This window comes from Helianthus annuus, chromosome 16, assembly GCF_002127325.2.
Source record: "Helianthus annuus cultivar XRQ/B chromosome 16, HanXRQr2.0-SUNRISE, whole genome shotgun sequence".
In the NCBI taxonomy this organism is placed as follows: Eukaryota; Viridiplantae; Streptophyta; class Magnoliopsida; order Asterales; family Asteraceae; genus Helianthus; species Helianthus annuus.
In genome coordinates, this window is record NC_035448.2 from 153,727,101 (window position 1) to 153,753,887 (window position 26,787).

At 36.9% G+C, this 26,787-nt stretch overlaps 3 protein-coding genes across 3 annotated transcripts; all 3 read left to right on the forward strand.

Moving 5' to 3' along the window:
- The first annotated feature begins 452 nt into the window (after window positions 1-452).
- Window positions 453-6,753, forward strand: LOC110916021 (RCC1 domain-containing protein RUG3, mitochondrial). The gene is made up of 6 exons (XM_022160777.2): window positions 453-999; window positions 4,672-4,811; window positions 4,928-5,122; window positions 5,501-5,629; window positions 5,723-5,878; window positions 6,266-6,753. The coding sequence occupies exons 1-6, from the start codon at window positions 515-517 to the stop codon at window positions 6,460-6,462; spliced, it is 1,302 nt and encodes a 433-aa protein (XP_022016469.1). The 5' UTR covers window positions 453-514; the 3' UTR covers window positions 6,463-6,753.
- Window positions 6,754-8,856: 2,103 nt separating this feature from the next.
- On the forward strand, window positions 8,857-13,105 carry LOC110916733 (sister chromatid cohesion protein DCC1). The gene is made up of 4 exons (XM_022161413.2): window positions 8,857-9,054; window positions 10,731-10,922; window positions 11,021-11,881; window positions 12,843-13,105. Exons 2-4 carry the CDS (start codon window positions 10,759-10,761, stop codon window positions 12,943-12,945), a joined length of 1,128 nt encoding a protein of 375 aa, XP_022017105.1. The 5' UTR covers window positions 8,857-9,054; window positions 10,731-10,758; the 3' UTR covers window positions 12,946-13,105.
- A 6,684-nt stretch (window positions 13,106-19,789) lies between these two features.
- Window positions 19,790-20,564, forward strand: LOC110916556 (zinc finger A20 and AN1 domain-containing stress-associated protein 5). Its single transcript, XM_022161261.2, has one exon. The coding sequence runs from the start codon at window positions 19,919-19,921 to the stop codon at window positions 20,333-20,335; it is 417 nt and encodes a 138-aa protein (XP_022016953.1). The 5' UTR covers window positions 19,790-19,918; the 3' UTR covers window positions 20,336-20,564.
- The last annotated feature ends 6,223 nt before the right edge of the window (window positions 20,565-26,787 follow it).

Below are 26,787 nucleotides of genomic sequence, written 5' to 3' on the forward strand. Positions count from 1 at the left end.
CAATCACGTATAAAGTCCATCTAAAGTGTAAGACAAGTCTCTAATCCAAAGCTAAGATACAATTCTAACTCCCTTAAAAGTCCTTAACCTTACTCATACTCCTCTATGCCCTCCTATTATGGACCATATTTTCATAGAGGTGCAACTCAAGCAAATCATGTCTAATTCACTCATCCTAAATCAATTATGGTCTACCAGTAAGGGTTTCCATTACTCTAGCTGGCTTTGTCGTCCGTCTTCTCCTCACATATCCAAACCATCTCAATTTCCATCCTTTATCTTATCTGAAATATTGGTCACTTCTAACATTTTTTTCTAAAAACCTAATTTCTTATCTAGTCTAAACCGATAATCCAAATAAGCAAAATCAGTTAAACCGATAATTGATCCGAAATCCAAATTCGCAATCCAGTTAAAAAACCGAATTCACAATTCGAATCGGTTTCTCACAACCCTAAAATAAACCCTTTTAGAAACCCGGTCAAAACCCAAGGCTCAAACCAAACTGGATTCAATGTCGCTCCGTCAACTCCGCCGTACACTAACAACCACCGCCACCACCACCGACAAACTCCCAATCTTATACAACTCCACCACCACCACCTCCTCCACCGTCACGCTCCAGCTACTCGCGTGGGGGAGGGGCTCTTCCGGCCAACTCGGTAACGGCAACGAAGAATCCCAAATATACCCTTCTCCAGTTTCACAACTCCTTGTTCCTCCTCACTCCTTCAACATCTCTTCATCCTCCACTAAATCTCTCAACGAGAACAACGGCCAATTGAAAATTGGCATTGCTTGTGGACTGTTTCATTCTGCTGCGCTAGTTGATGGGAGATTGTGGATTTGGGGTAAAGGTGACGGTGGTCGGCTAGGATTTGGTCATGAGAATAGTGTTTTTCGTCCGACTGTGAACAATAATTTGGATTCAGTTCGGAGTATTGCGCTTGGTGGACTGCATTCGGTTGCGCTTGATTCGCGTGGTCAAGTGTTTTCATGGTCAGTAATTTATTTCATCCTGAAGTCTTTGTATTTGCATCCAATTCTTACTACTGAGCTTATTTATTGGATCTATGCTATGCATACAGTTGAAATATGAGTATATGAATTTTGCAATTGGATCATAGCATTTAACATTTGGCCTATAATCTGGATAGATCAGGTGCACTTAGTCAAAGAGAGGAAAAAATATTATCTGTAGTTGTAATTGAGTTGATAGCATTAGATCTTTCTATTTAAGTTGATACCTTTTCATCAAGCTCGTTATATGAGTAATAATCTGTGTTTATGGGTTATATGAAACATGATAGTTGTTGCTAGAGGGGCCTTATATCATAGTTACTAAAACTTAAAAGCCCTGGCTTCATGTACCTAGGCTCATTTTTCAGGCGAGGCCCGTTAATTGCGCTTCTAGGCACTTGCTTCAGCTCTTCAGACACCACTAAATACCAATTCATTCTTTTTCTTTTATTATTTAATTCAAAATTATTGATTTTCTCCGCAATATAAGCTTCCACAATACTGATTGAAGCAACTTTGATCCAGAACTTTAAAACTTTCAAGTTTTGGGATTACATTTAAATCTTCACTATATAGAACTTTTGGTACTAATTCGATGATATTAAATGTTGTATAATAGCTTTTGTTTATTTTATTTGAAGAATAGTATTATTCAATACATAATATGTTTCTTTTTTTATTTATTTTTTTTCGTGTAAATGCACTTTTTTTTCTCACACGCTCCCTTTTTTGCGCCTAGGCCCCAGGCAAGGCCTATGCATGCGCCTAGCGCCTTTAATAACTATGCCTTATATACCATTTCACAATCTGTTGGCACCATTTCACGTCCCAAATTGTATGTAGAGCGGTTGCCTGGTAACTGGTTGTATACTAATACTACTGACAACATAAAGATAATTCAGATCAATGTTCCATCAGACACATATAAGAAAGTGTTAGATACCGGAAATCAAAAGTTGTAAATTGATAGGATTGACGATTAAGTCGGCCCGATTCGAGAAGGGCAATTCTCTGATTACAAGATAAATTCAGATAAACAAATAACCAGGCAAGAATAAAGATGCAGGAAACTGATTATTTAAAGCTAAACTTTAGGTGGGAACAGTTATGATCTCTTCCTGATTTCTTGGAATGACTGAACTGTTCCCGCTTCCAGCACTAGGTTCATATCAATACTACCGGCCTGGAGAAACGACTTGTCCTCAAGTCGGTATAAGAGAATTTAGCTGTTAATAGCACCTGGCAGGGATATCTCAGAAGCTTCTCCCCTCTATCTTTTTAAAATGTCAAAGAATGATTCATGATCTAGCAGCCTTCTTTCCCAAAAGTGTATTACAAAGAGCCATTTCACTTCCTAGAAGGTCTAACACGTGGAGCCTCAGAGTCTTGCGAAGCTTATAAGAAATAATAAGATTTGGTTGAAACTCCAACACCTGTTCAATTCTGATTCTAAAATGTCCAGGCCCTCCACGTGTAGGAGCACTTATAACTTCCATCGATTCTTTGGCATCCAGTTTTCCATTTGTCTTCTTTAATTTCTTTTCAAACAGTACACTCTTTCCTACGTTCAGCGTTTTCAAAGCATCAAGAGATCTATTGGAATTAATTTCAAATTCCAGATGAAGATCCTTCTGATTATCAGCGTTAACAGACCCGGCTCTTTTGGCTGTCATTAAAGTACTCTCCGAGTCTCCACCACCGTAAAATTCAAATCCTCCTCTGCTTTTTCACAATTTCCACCACCTCCGATCACTTCATCACCCGACGAACTACCCCCACCTTCTTCCATGTTAAGATTGGATCCCCTTTGGTCCCCCTGGTGGAGATGATCACCGTGACCAGTAGTACGTGCTTCAGGTGTTATTGGCAAGATCATCCGATTCTTGATTGCTTCAACATCGTTCTTCAGGGGTACATACATCCGAGCCTTGATTTCTTTAACATCAGCCTTCAAGGGTGTAAGAATGGCATCCAAACGAGCCGAAATGCCAATGGCTTCTAATTGGGCAGTGATAGATCCGTCTACTTCTCCTTGATTACAGCTCCAGATAGAAGTGGCTATCGATTTCCCGGCGATGGAACCAATATTAGATACCGGAAATCGAAAGTTGTGAATTGATAGGATTGACAATTAAGTCGGCCTGATTCGAGAATATTGTTTTTCGTCCAACTGTGAACACTAGTTTGGATTCGGTTCAGAGTATTGCTCTTGGTGGTCTTCATTCTATTGCGCTTGATTCGCGTGGTTTCATGGTCATGAATTTTGTGTGTTTGTTTTTGGTTAGAAGGTTAAATATATATTAAACTCATTGAGATGTTAATATACCATGGAGAGGATCATGAGAAAACTCAAAACTCTTTTTTCGGGAGAAAACTCTATCAAACTCTTGATTTTTGTATTGAATTTTTTCTCGGGTTGATTTTACAGTTTAGGGTTTAGCTTTAGCATTTAGCTTTTATACATTAGCCTTTAGGGTTTAGCGTTTAAGGTTTAGAGTTCAGCTTTTAGGGTTTAGTTTTTTGGGATTTAAGGTTTATACTAATACATAACATTGAAATTTAAGTATATGATTATGAACTGTTCACTTGCTAATGAACAACATCAAATTGCATCCAATTTCCACTACTGAGTTTTTTTTTTTTTATAATTTAAGTTGAAATTTGAGTATATGAATTTACAATTGAATACTGGAGTGCACATTGATAGCATTATACATTTGCCTTATAATATGGGTAGATCAAGTGCACATAATTAACTATACTAAAATCACTGTCTGTGGTCAACTAAAACAGAACAATAGACAATTATTTTAGTCTCGTTGATCTATCCATATCATATGGCATAGTAATCTGTGTTTACAGGTTATATGAAATATGTCAGTTGTTGCTAGAATAGAAGTGCCTTATATAGCATTTCACATTCTATTGACAACGTTTCACATCCCCGTTTTTGTGTATTGTAAGTGTATACTGTTGAATGTTGATAACATAAAGAAAATTCAGATCAATGTTCTACCAAACAGACATCAGAAAGCTAATCCACCAAATGTTCATTCTAGAATAAGAAAAACATTTATCACTTCTCTAGCCTTTAGTCAATGTTATGTGCATTTGACTCATCCGGCATAGCAACATAGTTTTCAAATACTCACACAATCAAAGCACATGCATCGTATCTAATTCAGCCATAGTGATGGTTATAACACAATTTCATACAAATCCCACTTTGTACTCAATATATCCAAATTCTTGGTTAGCCTGTGTAATTAAAAAAAAAAAAAAAACTACCCAACAAGTTTCAATCATCATAGATGATGTTTCCAAGCCCTACAGGATGTCTTAAACATCATAAATTTCCAGAAATTAGCTGTCAGGTTCATATCTCCGCTTAAAACTCTATAAAATGGAGTTGAGCGACGGGCATTTTTATCGATTACTATACAAAATATAATTTTCTCATCACTATACGTCGAAAAGTGGGGTATTACAGAAATCTTAAACATGTTCATGTCGTTGGCGTAAAAGAGTATTAATCAATTGTATTCCGCTATTGATTATCAACTATCGCCTCTAGAATGGAGAAAAATATATGATATGTAAATGTTACCTTCAAATAATGTTATTTTTTGCGGTTTATAATGAAGTTTACAGGGGTTACGGTGGGTTTGGTGCTCTTGGCCATTCCGTTTATACTCGAGAACTCTCTCCTAAAAAAGTAGAAGGCGCATGGGAGGGGAAAATTAGTCAAATTGCAACTAGCGGCACGCATACCGCTGCCATCACTGAAGCAGGTGGGTCCCTCTTTCCAGCTTATTCTATCATCATACATTCTCATACATAAATTGTGGCATAATTTTCTCATTTTTCCCTCTTTCCATATGTATTGTTTTATGCATGGTCAATGAAGGTCAACTATATACTTGGGGAAGAGATGAAGGGGATGGCAGACTAGGGCTTGGGCCTAATCGTGGCCCAAATGAAGCTGGCGGACTTAGTATACCTTCCCAAGTGAAAGCGTTACCGGTTCCTGTTGTTTCTGTTGCTTGTGGTGGTTTTTTTACAACAGTTATTACCAACGACGGCCATTTGTGGAGCTGGGGTGGTAAGAAATTTCTTTTTTAGAGCAAAGTACATGGATGGTCTTTGTGGTTTTCACTTTGTAACGCATTTAGTCCTTAGCTTTCTTCAAAAGTACATGGATGGTCCCTGTGGTTTGCACTTTGTAACGCATTTAGTCCCTAACTTGGACATGCTAAAATCTTTAGATTTGTTGGCTGAGGACTAAATGCCTTAGAAAGTACAAACCACAGTGACCATCCGTGTACTTTTGAAAAACTAGGGACCAAATCCAAAATTTTGGTAAACCACAGGGACTATTCGTGTAGTTTACTCTTTTTTTTTTAATATGTTATCTGCAAGAAAGAACAAAGATGATAATTAAGTAAAATCGATAACCATTACCGTGTTTTTTTTGTGACAGCAAATGCAAACAATGAGCTCGGAAGAGGTAATCGAGTGGGTGGTTGGAAACCACAACTGATTCCTGGTTTGGAGGGTGTTTGTGTCGTTCAAATAGCAAGTGGTGGATATCATTCTCTTGCTCTAACGGGTATGACAAGTGCAAAAGTTATCAGATTTGAGCTAAGGGTAGAATGGTAATTTTGATTATGGAACACTGATTTTTTTATTTATAATTTTAAAGATGAAGGTCGTGTGTTATCTTGGGGTTATGGTGGACATGGACAGTTGGGACACTTTTCTACTCAAAACCAGCCCGTTCCCACAGTTATCGAGTCTATAGCTTCAGAGAAAGTTGTTTATATTGCTTGTGGAGGATCTTCATCAGCTGCTGTAACTGGTAAGATTTGAATTAAATGGTTTAGGCTGACAGGTTGACCTTTGCTTTATATCTATATATATTTTATAATTATGAATGGGTTGACGGGCCTAGCTGTTAGTTAAACAGGCTGGGTTGAAAGCCTAACCTATTTAATTAAGCGGGTTGATATTGTTTATGTAAGAGGCTTAAATAGGTCAACCCGAAAACGACAAGCTTATGAAACGGGTTTGATATGACAACTTACAGCGTCATTGTATTCGTTTAGTTTTTGGGGTAGTGTCAAGAATTGACAGCCCGTGTTGATGTCAACCGGATGCAACTTCCTAAGTTAACATCAAATGATTTAAAAAAAAGTGTTTTTAGCATGTGTAAGGTGACTAAATCCGATGTTGTTGGTATATGCAGACGATGGTAAGCTGTACATGTGGGGAAACGCAAAGGACGGTCAACTAGGTGTTCCGGGTTTGCAAGAGATACAAACATTTCCAATAGAAATAAAGTTTCTCAAGGATGATGACAGTTTGGGGTCCCACAACGTTGTTGCGGTTGCCATTGGTGCATCGCATGCTCTTTGCTTGGTATCAAGGTTAAATGATTCATGATGCAGTTCACAAAATAATCAGAGCTCAACAATGTTGTTTTATATCACCTCATATGTGTTCTGTTTTGTAATGTATGATGCCGCCTTCTATGAGGGACAAGTTCAGTAGAAAATAACCTCTTGTTAGGGGTGTTTATGGTACGGTAAATCTCTCTAATTTCAAGATATGTCGAGCCCAATAATATTCTTTTGTGGTTAACCTCGTTTCGGTTGAGGTTATATTCACGATCAACATTTTTTATGGTTAACTTTGTACACATATATTAAAGTTTTTGAATTCGTATTCAGCTCATGATAGGTGATACTGGGAAATGAATGTGCCGTCAATTAGGTGTGTAAACAAATCAAACCGACACTGATGGGGTTGTAATTTGTTTCAACACTTGAAAGGAAACAAGATACGCTATTTGATTTTTGTTTGTACATTTCATTAGAGGTGTCCATTTAGTACCTTTTTGCCAAACCGGTTCAGGTCATAAACCGGTTTGGGTTGGTCCTAATTGGTCCGAGGCCAAATCGGCTTGGGTCATAAATCGTTTTTAAAGGAAAACTATCCAAATCGATTGGGCTGGGTTGAAACTGGTTTGGGATCAAGCCAGTACCCAAACCTGCGGGTTAGGTCATGTTGGTACTGGTTTTGGGCAAATCAGTTTGGGTCCCAGCCGGTTTAGTTGATGAAACATTGAACCGGAATATAAGCATGTGGGTTGGGTTGACATTGATATGGGTCAAACATGTTTTATGTGGTACCGGGCCGGGTTAGGAACCGATTTGGATGGGGTCTTTTGTACACATCTACCTGCCGTTGATAGGGCCGTTCAAATCGCTCGCCGCTCGTCGCTCGCTCGCCGCTCGTTCGGAAATTGCTCGGAAAATGCTCGTTTGATTTGACGCTCGGTTGTAAACGAGCCGCTCTGCTCGGTTCGGTTTGTAAACGAGCCAAGCATGAGCAAAGGTCCGCTCGGCTCGGTTCGGCTCGGATTATTATTTTAATTAGTATATATATACATATACATATACATATACATATACACATACATCTATAAACATGTATATACACAAATATAAATTATACATATATATACACACACACACACTTACACATACATATATACTTAAATATAAATTAAATTTATAGTTTTATATCTATTATATTTTGGTCAACTATATACAAACTTACAACTATATCTATACGTACTAGCCCAACCACGCCAATAAAAATTAAAATCAAAGCTAAAAGTTAAACGCTAAACTGATAAACGACAGTTTGTTCATCGCCTCAATGTTTCATGTCGTTACCCTAAGTCGATCGTCTCATGCTCTCAGCGTAATTGTTCGTGCAATTTGATCATCGCCTCGTCAACCACAACATTGTTATTCATAAGAAAAATATTATGCCATGAAATGTGCATGTTTTTAAAGACATATAAACTTGAGACCCAACATTGTCACTATCTCTCTCAGCAAATTTAAATTGGGTGACACGGTTGTCCAAATCGCTCGAACTTTGCTCGACGCTCGCTCGGAATTTTTACTGCTCGAAAAATGCTCGCTTGATTTGATGCTCGGTTTTAAATGAGCCGCTCCGCTCGGTTCGGTTTGTAAACGAGCCAAGCACGAGCAAAGGTCCGCTCGGTTCGGCTCGGCTCATGAACAGCCCTAGCCGTTGAAGTGGAGTCACCCTCCACAAGCGCCTTTTGGAGGAGCTAGCCCTTTGGTTGCTTGTCCGTCTACAAAGGCAAAAAAGCTTGTGCTGTTGGTGTAGGACCTATTAGTAAAAGAAAATATTTCCTAACCTCTTTTTATCATTTCCAATGCATTAGTGACTTGTATACCATACACTTTAACGACTTCTACATTACATCAATATTAATTTTAAATTTCAATGTAGCAAGTGTAGTGTTGTAAAAATCGTGACTAGGCCGCGATTAGTCGGTGATTAATCGCTAGTCGGCCAGTGACTGTGTAATTTTTCGTTAATCAGTTCATTAATCGCTAGTTGGGCCTAGTCGGACCTAGTCGGCCAGCCAAAAATCGGCGATTCCGACCAGATTCCGGCAAAAAACCTGTATGTTTCGGCCAGTTTCCAACCAAACCATGTGAATTCCAACAATTAATCTTGTATACTTGAAAAAATGAGTTGAGTAAAAGGTAAAACCTAGCTACTTAAAATATATACCTATAAAAATGTGTATATGTATACCTAAAACTGAAAATTACATATAAAAAAACCCGATCCGATTAATCCCGATTAATCTCAAGTAATTTCCAGTAGTCGTTAGTCTCACCTCACGGGCCGACTAGCGAGTTCTCCAACTTCTGTAAGTGAGTAAAATAAAAATTAAAATGTATGTGACGTAAACCAATTTCAATTTAAAGAAAACTCCAGCCAGACTGTGTTTCCCTCCACTGCGACACTTTCCCGCCTTTTTACTTGCCCTAAACAACCCTAGCTAGCTAGCAACCATCCCTTTCCCCATTCCATTCAGTTCTCATGCCTCTCTTCTCTTTTCGTTGATTTGGCGCTCTCTCTCTCTCCTCCACTTTGGATCTGTTATTTCAGATTCGATTTTAGCACAATCAAGAACACCAGGTAGCTCTAAATTCAGTTTTATGATTATTATTATTGTCTGATTAGTCCTTGTAATGATTATGATTGCATGCCCTAATTTTTAATCCCTGAATTACAAACCCTAAGATATTCATTTCGCATTACTTATGGTGTTCTTATTCAAAAGATTTTTAGTGTAAACTGGAAACTACAACTTGTTGCTTTGAAACTTTTAAACAAGTGTCGTTCAATAGAACAATGAGCTTTGGCTTTGTGGCGACTCACTGTCCAAGATACGAAGAAGGAATCATACCATGTCCATAGTTGTTAATGACGAATAGCGACAAATAGCGATAAGGTACTTGTATGCTACATAGCGAATAGCAATAAATAAAAAAAAAATGGTAATTGCGGGGTACCATTAGCCCCGGGAGGGTTCTCCCTCCCCAGACAGCACTACCGCATAGCCGTCTGGCGGTGAGTCCCCAACACCGAGATCGCAGAGCCTGTGGAGTGGTGTGCTGGCCACAGGATTCGAACCCGGAACCTCAAGGATGAAGTTGGGTGCGGTGGCCACTGGGCTGACACCCAGTGGTTGCGAATAGCAATAAATAGCGGGTGCTATTTTATAAATAGCGATACACCAGGATTTTTTTTAAATTGTATATGTATCTTATATCAAAATACCCTGGTAAATACGCTATTGTACATGTATATTTAACAAAAAACTATTGTACATGTATATTTAACAATTTTTTTATTTTATATGTATATTATATCAAAATTCCCTTGTATATATGCTATTGTACATGTATATTTAATAAAAACCCAAAATATTTTATAGCTATATTTAATAGCTATTTGTATTATAAAAAATAAAATTAAAAAAAAAAAAAACTGAAAATCCCAATATTTATAGCGACCTTCGACCTATTCGCTATAGCGACCGCTATTGACAACTATGGGAATGACTAGTATACCTTATTAATGCTACACGGGTGGAGATGTTATGATTTCAAGTTTCATTGTATAAACGGATCTTTTCTGAAGTTTGGTTGTTATATATGTATGAGAGAGAGAGAGAGGTGATCTTTGTGATACAAATATTATGTCGATAACTGCATGATACAGTTGTACACATCGGTTCATAAGCACTTTATGAAGAGTCACAATGGTTCATTGGTAACCGGCAAGCAAAAGATCATGATCTTGTGAACCATTGTCTTTTGAGTATCACAATCCTCAATAGACTAAGCTGAACTGGTGTGTTCCAAGTAACCAATTAAACTCTTGCGAATCAATTTAATGTCTCTTTTCTATTAGCAAAAACATATTTGTTATAAAGATTCCAAAGATGTTTATGGTGCTATTTGATCAGGCAGGGTATTATATCATCTGGTTTTCCAAACTCTTTGTTTAGCTTTTCTTAGAAAATGTAAAGCATACATTTAACCGAAAATCTTTATTTGATGGGGGACTACATGTCTTTACGATTAGTACTCAATACAGCTCAAGGGATTTTTAGCATCATATGCTGTATAGTTTATGACTAATTGTTAAGTTATCTGATCACAAAAGTATGCCATTGTAGTCTATCCCTAACCACAATTTATAACATTCATTAACTTATATTCTACCTGTCATGCCTGTGTTGTCATATAGTGCAGTTATTTTAGTTTTCTGATTGTTATTGGCCATCTGTGTTTTCTTTGATTCAGGTTTTTTAAATTGAAAATTAAGTCAAAGATGGAAAAGACTGAATTTAGCTGCACAAAAGGAGCCGAAGCAGTCTTAAACGTTCCCCCCAACTCGTCAATCCCGATTCTATATCACCCTCTTTTTGGTCCTCATGATAACCTACTTCTTCTTGAGCTTGATGAAAAGCTTCTTCCTGATGTCATTAACGAAAGGTGATAATTATCTTCAACTTTCTTTGTTATTATTTATTATCATCTTAACTTAACGCTGAATTATTATTAACTATACTTCCCTACCCTACCCTACTCAGAGTAAGCTTAAGAGGAGAGCCAAATGAAGACGCAGTTCTCTGCACAAAATCAAAAACATACGCCGTAAAATTCGTTGGAACCTCAAATTCCGTGTTCCTAGTACCTCCATCTGAACAATTCGTAGTCGACGAGAATCCACCAGTCGCAGCTGTCATTAAGGTGGCTCCGGGAATCATGGAGCTAGTCGAGGTGTCCCCCAAAATCGACAAACTTAAAACACTTCTTTTAGAAAATCCATACAGATACGATGAAGACGATGAGATGCGTGATTCTAATTTGTATCAATGGGATGACCTTGTTAACAAGGTTCAAGCCAGTGATGATGAATTGAAATCCGCTCTTAGGGTTCTTTCAGCCGTAGAGATTAACGGGTATTGGAGAATTGTTGATGATAAATACATGGGTCGAGTATTAAAGACACTTATAAATAACTCAATTTTAAACGACCGGTCTTTGAACTCACTCGATGAAAATGAGGTTGTGGAATCTTTAGTGAACGATGGAATCTCTCGGGTTATTGCACGCCATTGTTTGGAAGTTTACAGTAGCAAAACGAATGGGGGTGTTTGGGAACTGGATAAGAAACGGGTTTGTGTGCATTTTGCACGAGAGATACTATTAGCTAAAGGAAAGATGAATATGGAAAGTTTTATGGAGGAATGGATAAGTAAAGTGCCTGGAGGAATGGTGGCGAGTTTGGATATGTTGGAAGGGGAAATTTTGGTAGAAAAACTTGGAATTCAGTCTTGGGTTTATGCGTTTAGCGTTTCGTCTTTGCCCTCGGATCCTGCGGGTCGGTTTTCGAGGCTGTTTCAAGAACGGGCCAAATGGGAGTGGAAGGATTTACACTCTTACATCAGGTTTAATTTATGTTTATTTGTGTGTTTCTGTTGTTTTTTTTTCTTTATAGATCTTGCTTCCTTACGTTTTGATATTTGAATTAATATTAAAAGTGGCAAATGGGCGGGTTGGATAACCGATCAAAATGGGCTTGTGTGTTTTTTCTTTACTAGATGTTGCTTCCTATCATTTTGATGTAGGGTTGTAAGCTAACCAAACGTTAAGCGAACAGTTGTGAACCATTCGTTTATGTTCGTTCGTTTAATAAATGAACAAACATGAACAAGAAATTTCGTTCGATAGGTTAAACAAACGAACATGAACAGAGGCTTTGTTCGTTCGTTTATGTTTGTAACGTTTGGATTAGGGTTCACTTATGTTCTCGCTCGTTTATGTTCATTTGTGATCATTCATTTAAAGGTTTTTTATTTTGTATTTTTATTTTTCTGCTTTTATTTTTTAAAAATTTGAAACCATAGTAATACTATACGCAACTTCTTTTTTTTTTGTGTTAGTTATGTCAACTATGTTTGGACATATTACGTTCTTTTGTGTTCATTTAGGTCATGAACATTTGTTTGTGTTCGTTTGCGTTCGCTAAGTGTTCATGAACATGTCCATTTCCTTGATGAGTTTGTTAAGCGTTCGTGAACCATTATGAACATGTTCACTCCTTAATGAACGAACACGAACAAGGGCTTGTTCGTGTTTGTTTGGTTCGTTTACAGCCCTATTTTGATGTATATATTTGTATAAAAGGTGGCAAATGAACGGATTGGATAATGGGTCAAAATGAGCTCGTGTTGTTTTTTCTTTCCTAGATCTTGCTTCCAAACATTTTTTTAAATTTGAATTCAAATTAAAGAGGGCAACTGGGTGGGTTGGATAACAGGTCAAAATGGGTTCATGTGCATTTTTTTAAATAATTAATAATATGTCAATTATTATTATAAACATATTGGTGTTTTGTATTTGCTGTAGGGATCTTAGTGTTCCAGGACTGACTTCAGATGGTTTACTTCTTAAATACACTAGAAGAACTCAGCCTACTGCCGATGCTGAGCCTGTTTTTACTGCAAGATGATTTTGTGAGTTTTTGTATCAAGTAACTAGGCTTCTTAATCTCAAGCTACTTGCTTTAATTTCTGTTTTCTTTGTAGTTTAAATTTTTGTTAATATAACTGTTTATACGGTTGGATTGATTAAACATGTAATGATAATTAATGGACGTTAATCCAAAGGAACCTGGCATGGGATTGGACTAAAACCTCGCTTCACGTGGTTGTACTATGGCTAAGAATGACAAAACGGTCAGGTTAGGTAATGGGTTGTAGCATGTTTGAATTAAAAGATTGTCATTTTGGCTCGGGTCAAAACATGTTTGAATTAAAAGGTTGTCATTTTGGCTTAGGTTAAAACTGGTTCCAATCTAAATAGTTAGAATTTAATTTTGATGTGTTATTAATTGTGTTGATATGGTCACATAGAACCCCAACATTGACATCTTAATGGCTACCAATGTGCCATAAATGTATAGCAGAACTTTCTAACCATTGTGCCACAACTAATAGGGTTCTCGCAATATGACTTCAATATACTTTTAAAATACTAATTTCCCTTTATGATTTATTAGCACGAGGTTTAGCTAAATAATCTAGCATATGATGTAAACAATCATGCAATGTGGGTAGAGATGAACATGTTGCTTTTTTAGGGACCAAAACCGGTTCCAAACTAGTTTTTATTTTTGGCCGGTTCTTGGCCAAACCAGTTTCGGTTTAGTTTCGCCCCGGTTTGGCCAGTCTTTAACACCGGTTTCAGTTCGGTTTTGTCTCGGTTTTTAACACCGGTTTTGTTTCGGTTCCAAATCATTTTTTGCACGCACTTTTTTAACCATTATACCCAAAAAAAAAAAAACATAAACTACGAATTTTATTATATTTTTTGAACTATTTTAAGATAAAAATAACCAGTTTGATTCGGTTCAGATTTTAAAAACCGGTTCGGTGTAACTGGTTTGGTGTTAATCATGCGGGTGTCAAATCATACTTTGTGTTTGTGTTACCGAAATGCATATAGCATTGGGCCATTGGCCTTGACCTCTTAAAAACTAATGAATATGGGCCATAGCTCACTCTTCAGGGTCCTATTATCTCCAGAATAAGACATTTTACAAAACAAAATTATTCTTAATAATTGGCTAATCATTTTAGCAGAGGCGGATCCAGGGTTGTTTTAGGTGTTCCCAGGAACCCCATTGGTTTGGAAAAAATAGATTAGAATTATTGAGAATCTACCAGTATGGTTTGGAAAAAAAATATATAGAATTAGTGAGAATCTATCAAAAGGAACCGTGTGGAAAGCATTCCTGAATCCGCCACTGCATTTTAGTAGAACAGTTTGAAGTAGATGGTAATTACATTCACGATTTTTTTCTCGCCCGTACCCTAAGTCATGTCATAAAGAGTTTAACTCAGGAAAAACTCTATTGTAGGAATCGAACTCTAGATCTATTGGTTCCAAAGTCTTATCTCACCTTCAAAATGTCATTAAGCTATAAAACCATGAAGAATTTAACTCTATACTAATAGAAAGTTTTAACACGTCATTAAAAAATATGCTACATAAGTGATTTATTTAACATGACTAGAAAGTACTTTTTATTTTGATTTTTTATATTATTATTATACTAGCTTATACAACCCCGTGTATTACACAGGTTAAATGACAAAAAAATGTAAATTATAAACTTGTATATAATCCTTATTAATAAAATGACTTATTTAGATAAAATAGTAAAACAAAAGAACAGTTATATTTTCGCTATTCAAAATAATTTTCTAAGTTTTCACTTCTCTTTTGAGATACTACAATCCATTTTATTATGTCTTCAAAAGAAGTAACACTAAAAAATAAAAAAATAATGATCATAAAATTGTAAATATTTTTAAAAAGGAAAATTGGTTTTTAATAAACCAGCCTTTGTCCCATTGGTAAATAATAATCTTACCTACGTAATTGGTATAGAATAATTCTACCTATCAACATGTTGGTACTCAATGAACTTTCGTTAAATTTTTTTAACTAAATTTAGTTTTTAAGTTTTATTTATTACACAAACAGTCCATGTAGTTGTAATTTACCAGTTTTAACTATTTTATAAAACAAAAAACTAACTTCGTTACATGGCCCTTGACGTTTTTTTGTTTTACAAAATAGTTAAAACTAGTAAATTATAACTACAGGGACTGTTTGTGTAATAAATAAAACTTAAAAACTAACTTCAGTTAAAAATAATTAACGGAAGTTTATGAAGAACCAACATGTTGATAGGTAAGATTATTGTATACCAATTACGTAGGTAGGATTATAATTTACCAACGGGATAAAGATTGGTTTATTAAAAACCAATTTTCCTTTTAAAAATAATTATAAATTATGTGGTTATGGTAAATGAATTGTAATTAAATTCTACTATGTATATTACACGGCTTAAGTAAATATTGAACACGTGTATTACACGGCTTAAGTAAATATAATGTTATATACTTAATAGCAAAAAAAAAATATGTCTTTTAAAAACCATTTAGTGTTCGCTTTAAAGATAATTTGGTACTTTATTTAGATAATCCGCTTGTAATTTTAGTCTTCTAAGTTATATACTATAAGTACTTGTACATGTGATTTGATACTTTATTAGTAATTATTGTTTATATCCAATATCCAAATAATATATTTTATCTTAACAAATATATATGGTTAGGGTAAAATGAAAATTTCGACAAGTTGTGAGAACTTAGAGAACTTGGGCTTACAAAGGTTTTTTGAATTTTTTTACAGGGGGTGTGAATGAGCAGTTAGAGACTCATGACGTCAAACTTTTTGATTTTGGATTCAAATGGTTAAAACCACTAAAACATAGGGACTCAAAAAGTAATTTACTATTAATTAAATTTGAAATTATATGTTTGATCTCTAAATATATTAAATAATATTATACTTATTATATTATTTGATACATTTATATTTGTTATAGATAATTATTAATTAAATTTGAATTTATACGTTTATCTCTAACTATATTAATTAATATTATATTATATTTTGTATATAAAAATTAATATTTAATATTATTATTAAAAGGGAGGAGGCACCAGAGAGTGACACGTGTACAAAAAGATTTTTGTTTATTAATATAGGAAGATATTCAAACACATGAAGAAATGAAGAGTCGTATATAATATTGTTTCTAGGGTGGCGATACAATAGGAAGTTTATTTGGCTAGGAAGGCTAGGAAGTGATCTTGACCATCCATTTAGTTAATCAAGGGCTAAGATTAAATCAGGAAAATTGAAGGGAAGAAAAGAGGCGCGTGAGTTTGTTTAGGGGCATTCTAGTCAATCCAGGCCAATAGTTTATCTCTCCTCCAATTCTCCCCCCCCCCCCATTTTTTAAACGTTAATAACTCTTTCATACGACATTATTTTTTTTTATAAAAATTGCACCAAAAAAACGAGCGTTTTTTTATCTTTAAAACGAGTATACTATTGCTATATTTAAAAAAAAAATTAAACCCACTTGCGTAAAACACAATAGAAAAACCCCCAGTTACGTAAAACGCAATGAAAAAAAAACCTAAAAAATGACATTTTTCTAAAACGCAATGCACCAAAAACACAAAAAAAAAATGACTTATTTGTAAAACGCAATGGCCAGAAAACACAAAGAAATGTCTTATTTGTAAAACGCAATAGCCTAAAAACACAAAAGAAAGTGTGCTTTCTAAAACGCAATGGACTGAAAACACATAAAAATGTGTTTTGCCTAAAACGCAATGCACCAAAAACACAAAGAAATGTCTTATTTCTAAAACGCAATGGCCAGAAAACACTTAAAATGACTGTTTTCTAAAACGCAATAGACTGAAAAAGCATAAAAATGTGTTTTACCTAAAACGTAATAACTAAAAACACTTCAAAAATGTGTTTATCTAAAACGCAATAGCCAAAAAACACATAAAAATGTCTTATTTCTAAAACGCAATGACCTAAAAACACAAAAGAAAGTGTATTTTTTAAAACGCAATGGACTGAAAACAAATAAAAGTGTGTTTACCTAAAACGCAATGAACTAAAAACACTTCAAAAATGTTTTTTTCTAAAACGCAATGGCCAGAAAACACATAAAACTCTCTTGTTTCTAAAACGCAAAGCTGACCTGTCTGTGAATCTGTCTGAACCAGAGAGTAGCAAATCAAAAAACTGTCTACGAATTACTGTCTTCGAAATGAGGCAATTTCTGGAAAATTAAATTTCTGATGCATTTTTATTAAAGCAATTTAATCAAAAAAAAAATTTCCGACCTGTCTGTGAATCTGTCTGAACCAGAGGGCAGTTCAACCCCAGCCAGGGGCTCTGCCCCTTGGACCCCGCCAGGGGCTGCCGCCCCCAGACCCTCGCCAAGATCGTAAAACGCAATGACTAAATCAAAAACCCAGATAATAAAAATGAAATTAAAGAATTTCTTACATGGATCGAAGTCGGCTTCTTCAACGATTGACGAAATTTGAATGATTGAAACACTTATCAGAGATCGAATCGAACAAATCGAGTGATTATCTTCAAAATCACCAGAAAAAACGAGATTTTGTATGAAATTAAACTGGGTTTTCTTCAAAAAAACTGAAGAACACGTTGATCGAGTGTTTGAATCATTGATTGGTGACGAAAATCGCACTATAATGTAGTAATTATTGAGATAGAAAGTGAAGAAATGGTTGAAGATGGTGGGTTTTGAAAATGGTGAGTTTTGATGTTACTGGAAAGAAGAAGGAAGAAGAAAAGGATATGATTGACTAAAATACCCTTCCTCTTTATTTTAAATTTTGCCACATGTCATAATCCTATTGCTTCCTACACTTCCTAGCCAAAATAAACTTCAAACTTTCAGTTTCACCTTATTTATGTTAAATAAAATAAGCTTTTAACTCATTATTTAATTTAATTTTTCTAATAACTTGTTTTCGTTTATTTTTAAAAATATGTACACGTAGGTGTGTTTATTTTTACTTTTCTAGACGCTCCGGCATAAATTTAAAAAAATGTTTTAATACCATAAGCTTTAACGATTTCCGATATCATGACGAACGGATACTGATATTCAACTTGTGGTCTTCGTAACAACTGTCAGTACTCTATCAATATCGTAATAAATCAAACTTATACCGACCGAAATAAAATTCCCACCACATCGAAAGTTTATTAATTTACATTCATTGGGTGGGGTTATTGTAAAAAAGAGTTTTTTTGCGAGAAAGGTAAGAAGTGATCTAAACCCATAGATCTTTTAGTTAATGATTGAGATAAAAAAATCGCTTAAAATGTAAATTATGTTTTAATGTTTTGACTAATTTGGCTAGATTATGGGTAATAGTGTCTTTTTGTTAAATAAAGTAACTTCCGCCAACCTCAATGCACGTGCAACCCCCCCCCCCCCCACCAACCCACCATATTTTTTAAACGTCAATAAGTAACTTAAAAAAAATACACCACAATAACGAGCATATTACTATACTTATAGAGAGAGGAAATTTATGTTTCAATCGGATGTTTTTGTCTATGTTCATACAATGACATTTTAATTGTATTTTGATTCCGGGCGTGATGTTTTAAACATCTGGAAACATTGTATTGTGATTCAAGTCATGGTATTTTAACATCTGAAATGATGTATTGTTATTCAAGTCATGGTGTTTTAATATCTGGAATAGCAATACAATCATCTCCATATGGTGTTAGAACATCATGAGTTGAATAAAAGTACAATCATTACAGATGTTAATACACCGTGATTGTATTACGATTCAAGTCGTTGTGTATATGAAATATGTATAGTGTTTTATTCATATACAATAACCAAAAAAACATTCTAGATATTAATTAAATTGGTTACAATCTATTTTATATTTAAATTAATTTTTAAAGTTAATTACCTTATTATCTTTAACCCATAAAATTATATAATATCATGTGTAATCTTCATAATATTTCTCAAACCTTCACAAAGTCCACCCTTTCTACACCAAGATGAACCTAGATTCATTTAATATTTAGGGGTTGTTTGTTTACCTCTTAATGAGGCTCTTAATGATTCAGACGCTTGCTTTACTGGTTCAGCATTTACCTCTGAACGGTTAAGCATTATACTGACTCTTAATGGTTCAGACCTCTTACTAGTTCAGCGCTTAATGATTCAGACCTCCTAGTCGTTCAGCACTTGACCATTCAGAAGTTGCCGAATAGCCCCTAAGGGTGATACAACCAATGATCTCTAGATTAAGTGATGGAAGGTTTGCATTTCTCTTGAGAGATGCAAGTTCAATTCCCATTTGGTGCAGAGTGAGGCACTGGTAGGCAATGATAGGAGAACCATGAAAACCTGGGTTGGATCCTTTAGCTAAACGGATTTTTCCCGGTAATTTCACTGTTGTGCCTACAAACGGGTGGGTTACTGGGTTTTTCCAGAATTGGTGGTGGACTCGGGTTATTATTGGAGTACTCCGTTTGTCCAATGAGTGTCCCAAGAATACTTGAGATTGATTCTGTTGGCCGCTAAAAAAAATTAGTTTGTACATAGATATATATGAGTAAAAACACGTGCACCATGATAATCAATGAGGTGATGTTCCATTGACAAAGGCAAAACCTTCACTCACAAGATGGGCACAAACAACAAAAATAAAAAAGAAAACTGCCGAAAAAAAAGTAAAAACACGTCATACTTGTTCCCAAAACCCCATGCTCCTTTCTAGATGATTAAACACCCCCTCGTGGGCACTTCCGTAAATTCCAATGCCATCAACGCACACGCACCATGATAACGCGCTACATAGACCGACCTCCTCCCCCTTTAAAAAACCTCCCCACCCAACAAAAAACAATTCAATCAAATCCCAATTATTCATTTCTTGCACGCCAATATCTTCTTGATTATTCTCTATAATTCCTATAGCGATTGAATTTGTTATTACAGTTTTAATTCAGTCACAATAATAAAAATGGCTCAGAGAACCGAAAAAGAAGAAACCGAATTCAAAACAGTACCGGAAACCCTAACGCTCTGCGTCAACAACAACAACGCCACCACGCATCACACACGTACCAGATCTACCTCGCTGACGTCACCGTCTCGAGGTAACGTAAGGGTAGATCCTACGCTTGTGGTGACAGATGAAGAATTGAAGGATGTTAAGAGGAACGAACCTGTGTTGGTGAAGAAGGAGGTGAACCGGTGCTCTGGATGCCGGAAAAGAGTCGGTTTGAGCGGATTTCGGTGCCGGTGTGGTGATTTGTTTTGCTCCGAACATCGGTACTCTGATCGGCATGATTGCGGTTATGATTATAAGGCGGTTGGACGTGAGGCGATTGCGAGGGAGAATCCGGTGGTTAAAGCGGCGAAAATTCTGAGGATATGAATTGTGGATACGTGTTTGTTTGAATTGAATCAGATGTGTGTTGATTGTCGAAATTAATTTAGCTGAGAAGAATATCTTATTGGCTGATTGAGATTGAGATTACTGAATTGAGTTAATGAATTGAGATTGAAATTAATTTACTGAATTAATTAGAGATTGAATGTTAGTTGTTGTATCATCTGCCTCTTGGAATTGTTTTTGAAATTGAATAAACCTCAAGACTCACAGATATGGTTGTTCGGGTCGGATCAGCTGTTGTGCTAGACGACGGGTTGGACCGAGTTTTTAAGTTGACCAGGTTGGGACTGGGAGGAGGATTACGAGGAGTTTGGTGTTGACCGTATTATTGAGTTTTTTACTCTTTGCTTCTACAATATCATTTAAACACGTTTTTTTATCTTTTATATCTGGAATAATCATATCATTGCTTCATTTAAACACGTTTTTTTATCTTTTATTTCTGAGATAATCATATCATTGCTATTTCTTTCATGCTACAAACTACAAAACATGAATACATAAGTATAGGTGTGCTAGTTATTATATTACCTATACCCATGGAGGGCAGGAGGAGAGGAGGTGGAGACAACGTAACCAAGTTGGGAGATTATAAGCTTTGAGAGGTAATGTGGCAAAGTTCACAGGGGAGATGGGTGAACAGACAGACTTACGAGAGGAGATCCGAAAGAAGCAGCAGACTACCAGATTGTTTGTTCAAGAGAGACCGACGAAAAATAACATCTTCTATCCGGGGGGGGGGGGGGGGGGGGGGGGGGGCAATGTGGAGAGATACTCTTATGAACACCAGAGAACAACAGACGAAGGAAAAAAACATCGAAGTTGCGGGGTAAGTCAAAGCCTTCAAAGATGTTTATGAGAGGGCTCTCATTGGTAGGACGGTAGATTTGGTCACACTAAGGAAGATCGACAGTCTAGCAGGGTAAGTAGGGGTTGTCGGCATGGAAGTGCAGTATCTGGGAGGTTTCTATATCTTGCTCTCCTTTACGTCTGAGGATGAAGCTTTAGAGTTCGAGAATGTCACAACAGCGGGCCAAGGGTGGTTCTCTACATTGGATGTGTGGCAACTGGCAAGGGCAAGCTCTGCCACATGAAAGAATAGCATGGCTAAAAATTTTTGGAGTCCTATTACACCTTGCTGAAAATGAGGTGTTCGATTCCATAGGTAGAAGACTTGGTAAGGTCATCCATGCTTCCCAACTTCAGCAGGAAGTGGTGATCTATCGCAAGATTGTGTGGGTATTCTTATTGGGGATGGAAAGTGGATAAACAAAGAAGTCACTTTAGTATGGGAAAGCAAAACGTACAAGGTGTGGGTTATGGAGGAAGGGGGAGATTGGGTTCCAGATTGCATCAATACGAAATTAAGAATTATGACGGTGGAAGTCCAAAGTACAAGAATAGTAAGGAAGACTTTATCCAGTCATCGGAGATGGAAGTGGACGATGATAATTCCTACCGGAGCTTCTCTCCGACAGCAGATAACAAAAAGTCTAGGGCGGGAATCGAGACGCGACGAGAGAGTTTTCTAAAAAAAGGGAAACGCTTGGTATTACTAGGTCGGCTGAGGAGGTGTCCTTGTAAAAAAGGAATTCGGATATTAGTGATTTGAATCAGACCCACTCCCCTCAACGGATTCCAAATGTAACGATCAGAAAATAATAATAAAGAAAAGGCACATGGGTTTTAGAAGGAAAAATAACCCAACCACCAGGCCCATAACAACAACACGGAGGACTCGGACCAGTCCATTTCTAAAAAGAAGCCCATAATGGATAACTCCTATGATCCTTTTAATCTAAATAATATATTGGGCTTGGAGAAAGAGAACCAAAACAACTGGGATCTCAATATCAGATGCGAAGGGTCGTCCTCAATTTCAATAAGGTCCAGGAATACCAACAATGATATTACCAATCATGAAGGGCAATCAGGGCAACTAGGCACTCAGTCGAATGACGAGGTTGAAGATACGGTTATCTTGGGTTCGGTAGTCGGAGAAGATTAAACAATTTCAGGAACTTGGTGGAGGAGACTATTAGGGAGGAAGGCATCTAAAAGGTAATCAATGAATATTTTGTCGGTTAACAGCAGGGGTTTGGGGAGGGATGACAAGGTGGAATGGATAAGGGAGATAAAGAGGTCTCAAGGGGTGTCATTTATCGCATTACAAGAGACCCAATTTCGGGATCTCTCAGATTTTAACATCGGTAAATATTGGGGGCCAACGGCGTTTAGGGCTAAGTGTGTGGAGGCGAATGGTAGATCGAGAGGCACGTTATGTGTCACACCCCAACCGATGGCGGAAACATCGGGTTGAGGCACTGAGCGATACAGATTGTCCATGAGAAATCCATAACAACTAAATTACCAGATATTTAATATTATGTCCCATACCATAACATACCAAAGTAAACAGTTATTACAGACCAAATATCTCAAAGACAAATAAAAGGTTGTTCCGACAACTCATAAAATTTAATTGTTTTTTTTTTTTGTTTCTAGACTCTCCTACTTGATTCCCACATAGCATGCATTCTAGCATCTCAAACACCTATCACATACGTTAAAATAGAGGTCAATACACATAGTGTACAGGTGAGCATACAAGTTTATTAGAATAATAGATAGCGAAATCGTTTTACGCATAACCAACATGTAACATGTAGCAAAGTGAAGCTAGTAGGTTATCGACAATGAAATATGCACAGACGTGACTGCGAGTTGTAGAATGCGCAACACATATCCCCATTGGGACAAATGAAGTAAAGCCCTTAACAACCCCTGTCCATGACAGGTACTGAGTCCAAACTATAGTACTATCGTTGCTAAGGTGTCAGGCAACCAATCACTGTGTAAACATAACATACAAGCATTCATCGAGTAACACGTATAACATGTAGTAACGGTCAGCGTATAAAAGTGTTTGCCTTGTGTGTCGATTGTGATTTAAATAAGTAACGTATGTAACACCCAAAAGTGCGTAAAGCAAAAAGGATTCGAGTATACTCACAGATAACGTTTAATAAATAAACACCGTCTTGGATTGAAGGGAGCGCTGGAAAGATAGCCTGATTACAGAACGATAGCATAAGCGATGAATGGCGCGTTAAACGGTGAATAGTGACTGAGTGACGAATGGTCATCCGATCGGATGACAATCCGAACGGATGGTCATTCGATCGGATGGCCATTCGGTCGGATTGCCACTCGTTGTGGAGGCGAATGGTAGATCGGGAGGCACGTTATGTGTCACACCCCAACCGATGGCGGAAACATCGGGGTGAGGTACTGAGCGAAACAGATTGTCCATGAGAAACCCATAACAACTAAATTACCAGATATTTAATATTATGTCTCATACCATAACATACCAAAGTAAACAGTTATTACAGACCAAATATCTCAAAGACAAATAAAAGGTTGTTCTGACAACTCATAAAATTTAATTGTTTTTTTTTTTTTTGTTTCTAGACTCTCCTACTTGATTCCCACATAGCATGCATTCTAGCATCTCAAACACCTGTCACATACGTTAAAATAGAGGTCAATACACATAGTGTAAAGGTGAGCATACAAGTTTATTAGAATAATAGATAGCGAAATCGTTTTACGCATAACCAACATGTAACATGTAGCAAAGTGAAGCAAGTAGGTTATCAACAATGAAATATGCACAGACGTGACTGTGAGTTGTAGAATGCGCAACACATATCCCCATTGGGACACGTGAAGTAAAGCCCTTAACAACCCCTGTCCACGACAGGTGCTGAGTCCAAACTATAGTATTATCGTTGCTAAGGTGTCAGGCAACCAATCACTGTGTAAACATAACATACAAGCATTCATCGAGTAACACGTATAACATGCAGTAACGGTCAGCGTATAAAAGTGTTTGCGTTGTGTGTCGATTGTGATTTAAATAAATAACGTATGTAACACCCAAAAGTGCGTAAAGCAAAAAGGGTTCGAGTATACTCACAGATAACGTTTAATAAATAAACACCGTCTTGGATTGAAGGGAGCGCTGGAAAGATAGCCTGATTACAGAACGATAGCATAAGCGATGAACGACGCGTTAAACGGTGAATAGTGACTGAGTGACGAATGGTCATCCGATCGGATGACAATCCGGTCGGATGGTCATCCGGTCGGATGGCCATTCGGTTGGATTGCCACTAGTTTGGGATGGATGTGTTTGTGTATGATGGCTTTGAAGTTTTCGTTGTAGCATTTTAAAATCAGAGAAGTATCTCTACCTTTTAGGTCGTTCGATCGAACGGTCATCCGATCGGATGGTTGTTCGATCGGATGGCGATCCGTCCAGCGAGACATTTCTCAGAAGAACAAGTTCACAGCAGGATGGTCATTCGATCGGATGGTCATCCGATCGGATGACAATCCGGTAGAAACTGATGGTCTTTAAAAATTATGAAAATGGTAAGTGTTGAGGATCTTGGGTCATCCGATCGGATTATCGTTTGATCAGATGGCAATCCGATCGGACGGCAGTCCGTTGGGTGACTTGATCGTTTTGAAACCTGGAAAAATTTGTTAAGTTTGAAAGGTTTGCGGTTTTGATCGAGACGATATGACAACGTGCTAAACAACGGAAACCCCGCCAAGTCCAAGTTATCTGATCAGATGGGAATCACCCCGTTTGACCAGTTAACTGTTCTTGACGGTCTTTCATGTTCAACATGTTAAGTCGGTTATCTCGTTGATAAGAATCAGATCTCAGACCGACACTTCACTAGAAACGAGAAGAAGGCCTGAATGAGTTCCGATTCTATCGGTTTTGAGTGCATTGAGTGTAAAAGAGTTGAAAGAAAGTTATGAAAACATCTTTCAATCTTTTTAATCTTTGAAAACGTTTAGATCTAGATGAAACCAGTGTTAAAACATGTTGAAATCCTTTAGATCTGAGTTGTTCTTGGTGGAATGAAACCAAATCTTGAAGTTCATGAGAACCCCATGATGACATCACCCTAGAACACCTCAAATCGGGCAGATTTCATGGTTAAAAGTGAAGATTCAAAGGTGAAAATGATGAAGAAGTGTGTGTAGATGATAGTTGTACAAGATTTGAGGAAGAAACTTACAAGAATCGCGAGAAATCGAAGGAGAAAGGCCTGAGAAGTTGAAGAGTCGCACCAGAGCTGTCACATCACTATTTGTGATGTGACAGGTGCTATTTATAGATGTCCAAAAGAGGAAAGGTGATGCAGTGCAACGGATCGGATGGCCATCCGATCGAATGGTCATTCGATCGAAGGGTTGTTGCGAGTTGGGTTTTGGTGTTTCGTTTCGCGTGTTGAGCGTTGCGATGCGTTTAATCGAGTGTCGATTAAGCGATGCGATAGATTTAATAATAGTCACATAAATATCATAACTAACATACAACAACATAGTGAAACTTGCGTTTAGCGTTTGCGATTAGATTGCGTTGCGATAGAGTTACGATTTGCATTTCGATTAAACACCACTAACATAAAGTAAACATGCACAAGTAACACATAAACACCACACACACGTAAAACAATATACATAACCTATAATCAAAGCTGCGAATGCGATTGTGATGCGATTAGCGATAAAGCGATAAATAGATTAGCGATTAACATGCGACTAAGCCTCGATTGCTATAGATACTCCACATAATACAACTAAAGCAAACGAATAATAGAATTCGATTACAAGTCAAGGTGTACAATCAATAGTTAAGCAAGGAGTGACAGATTGCAATTAGCAATCTTTTCTTCCTTTGACTTTGACTTTGACTCGTACTTTGACTTTCAGAACGCGAGTTGTTACATTATGTATGTGGGATGAAGAAGTTCTTGACTGTTTGGATATTGTGAAACATCAGCATTTTCTGCTTATTAAAGGTGTTCTGAAAGGGAGCAACAAGGCTATTAATTTGTTGAATGTGTATGATCCCCCAAAAGTGGTGGCCAAGCGCAATTTATGGGGAACAATCGCTGACATAAAAAACGGCACTCCATGTTTATGGGTTATCATGGGCGACTTCAACGCGGTTCGTTTCATGGAAGAAAGGAAGAACTCGAACTTTAATGTCACGAGCGCCATCGATTTGAACGAATTTATCTTTTCGACGGGCCTTAGGGAGTTCCCTATGAAAGGTAGAAAATTCACTTTTTTCGTTAAAAAAGGTAATAAGCTCAGCAAGATAGACAGAACTATAGTTTACCATGAATTTTTTGCTACTTGGTCGGAGACGTGCCTATGGGCACTTCCTCGGCTCCACTCTGATCATTCGCTGCTGCTCCTATCGGTTGAAAACTTCTTTGGTGGAAGAGGTGATTAATAACTTCGGTGGCAGTGGGCTACTAGATGTGGTTTTCTGTTTAAAATTAAAGCACATCAGAAACAGGATAAAGGCTTGGAGAGATAAGGTGATAGCTAAAGAAAAG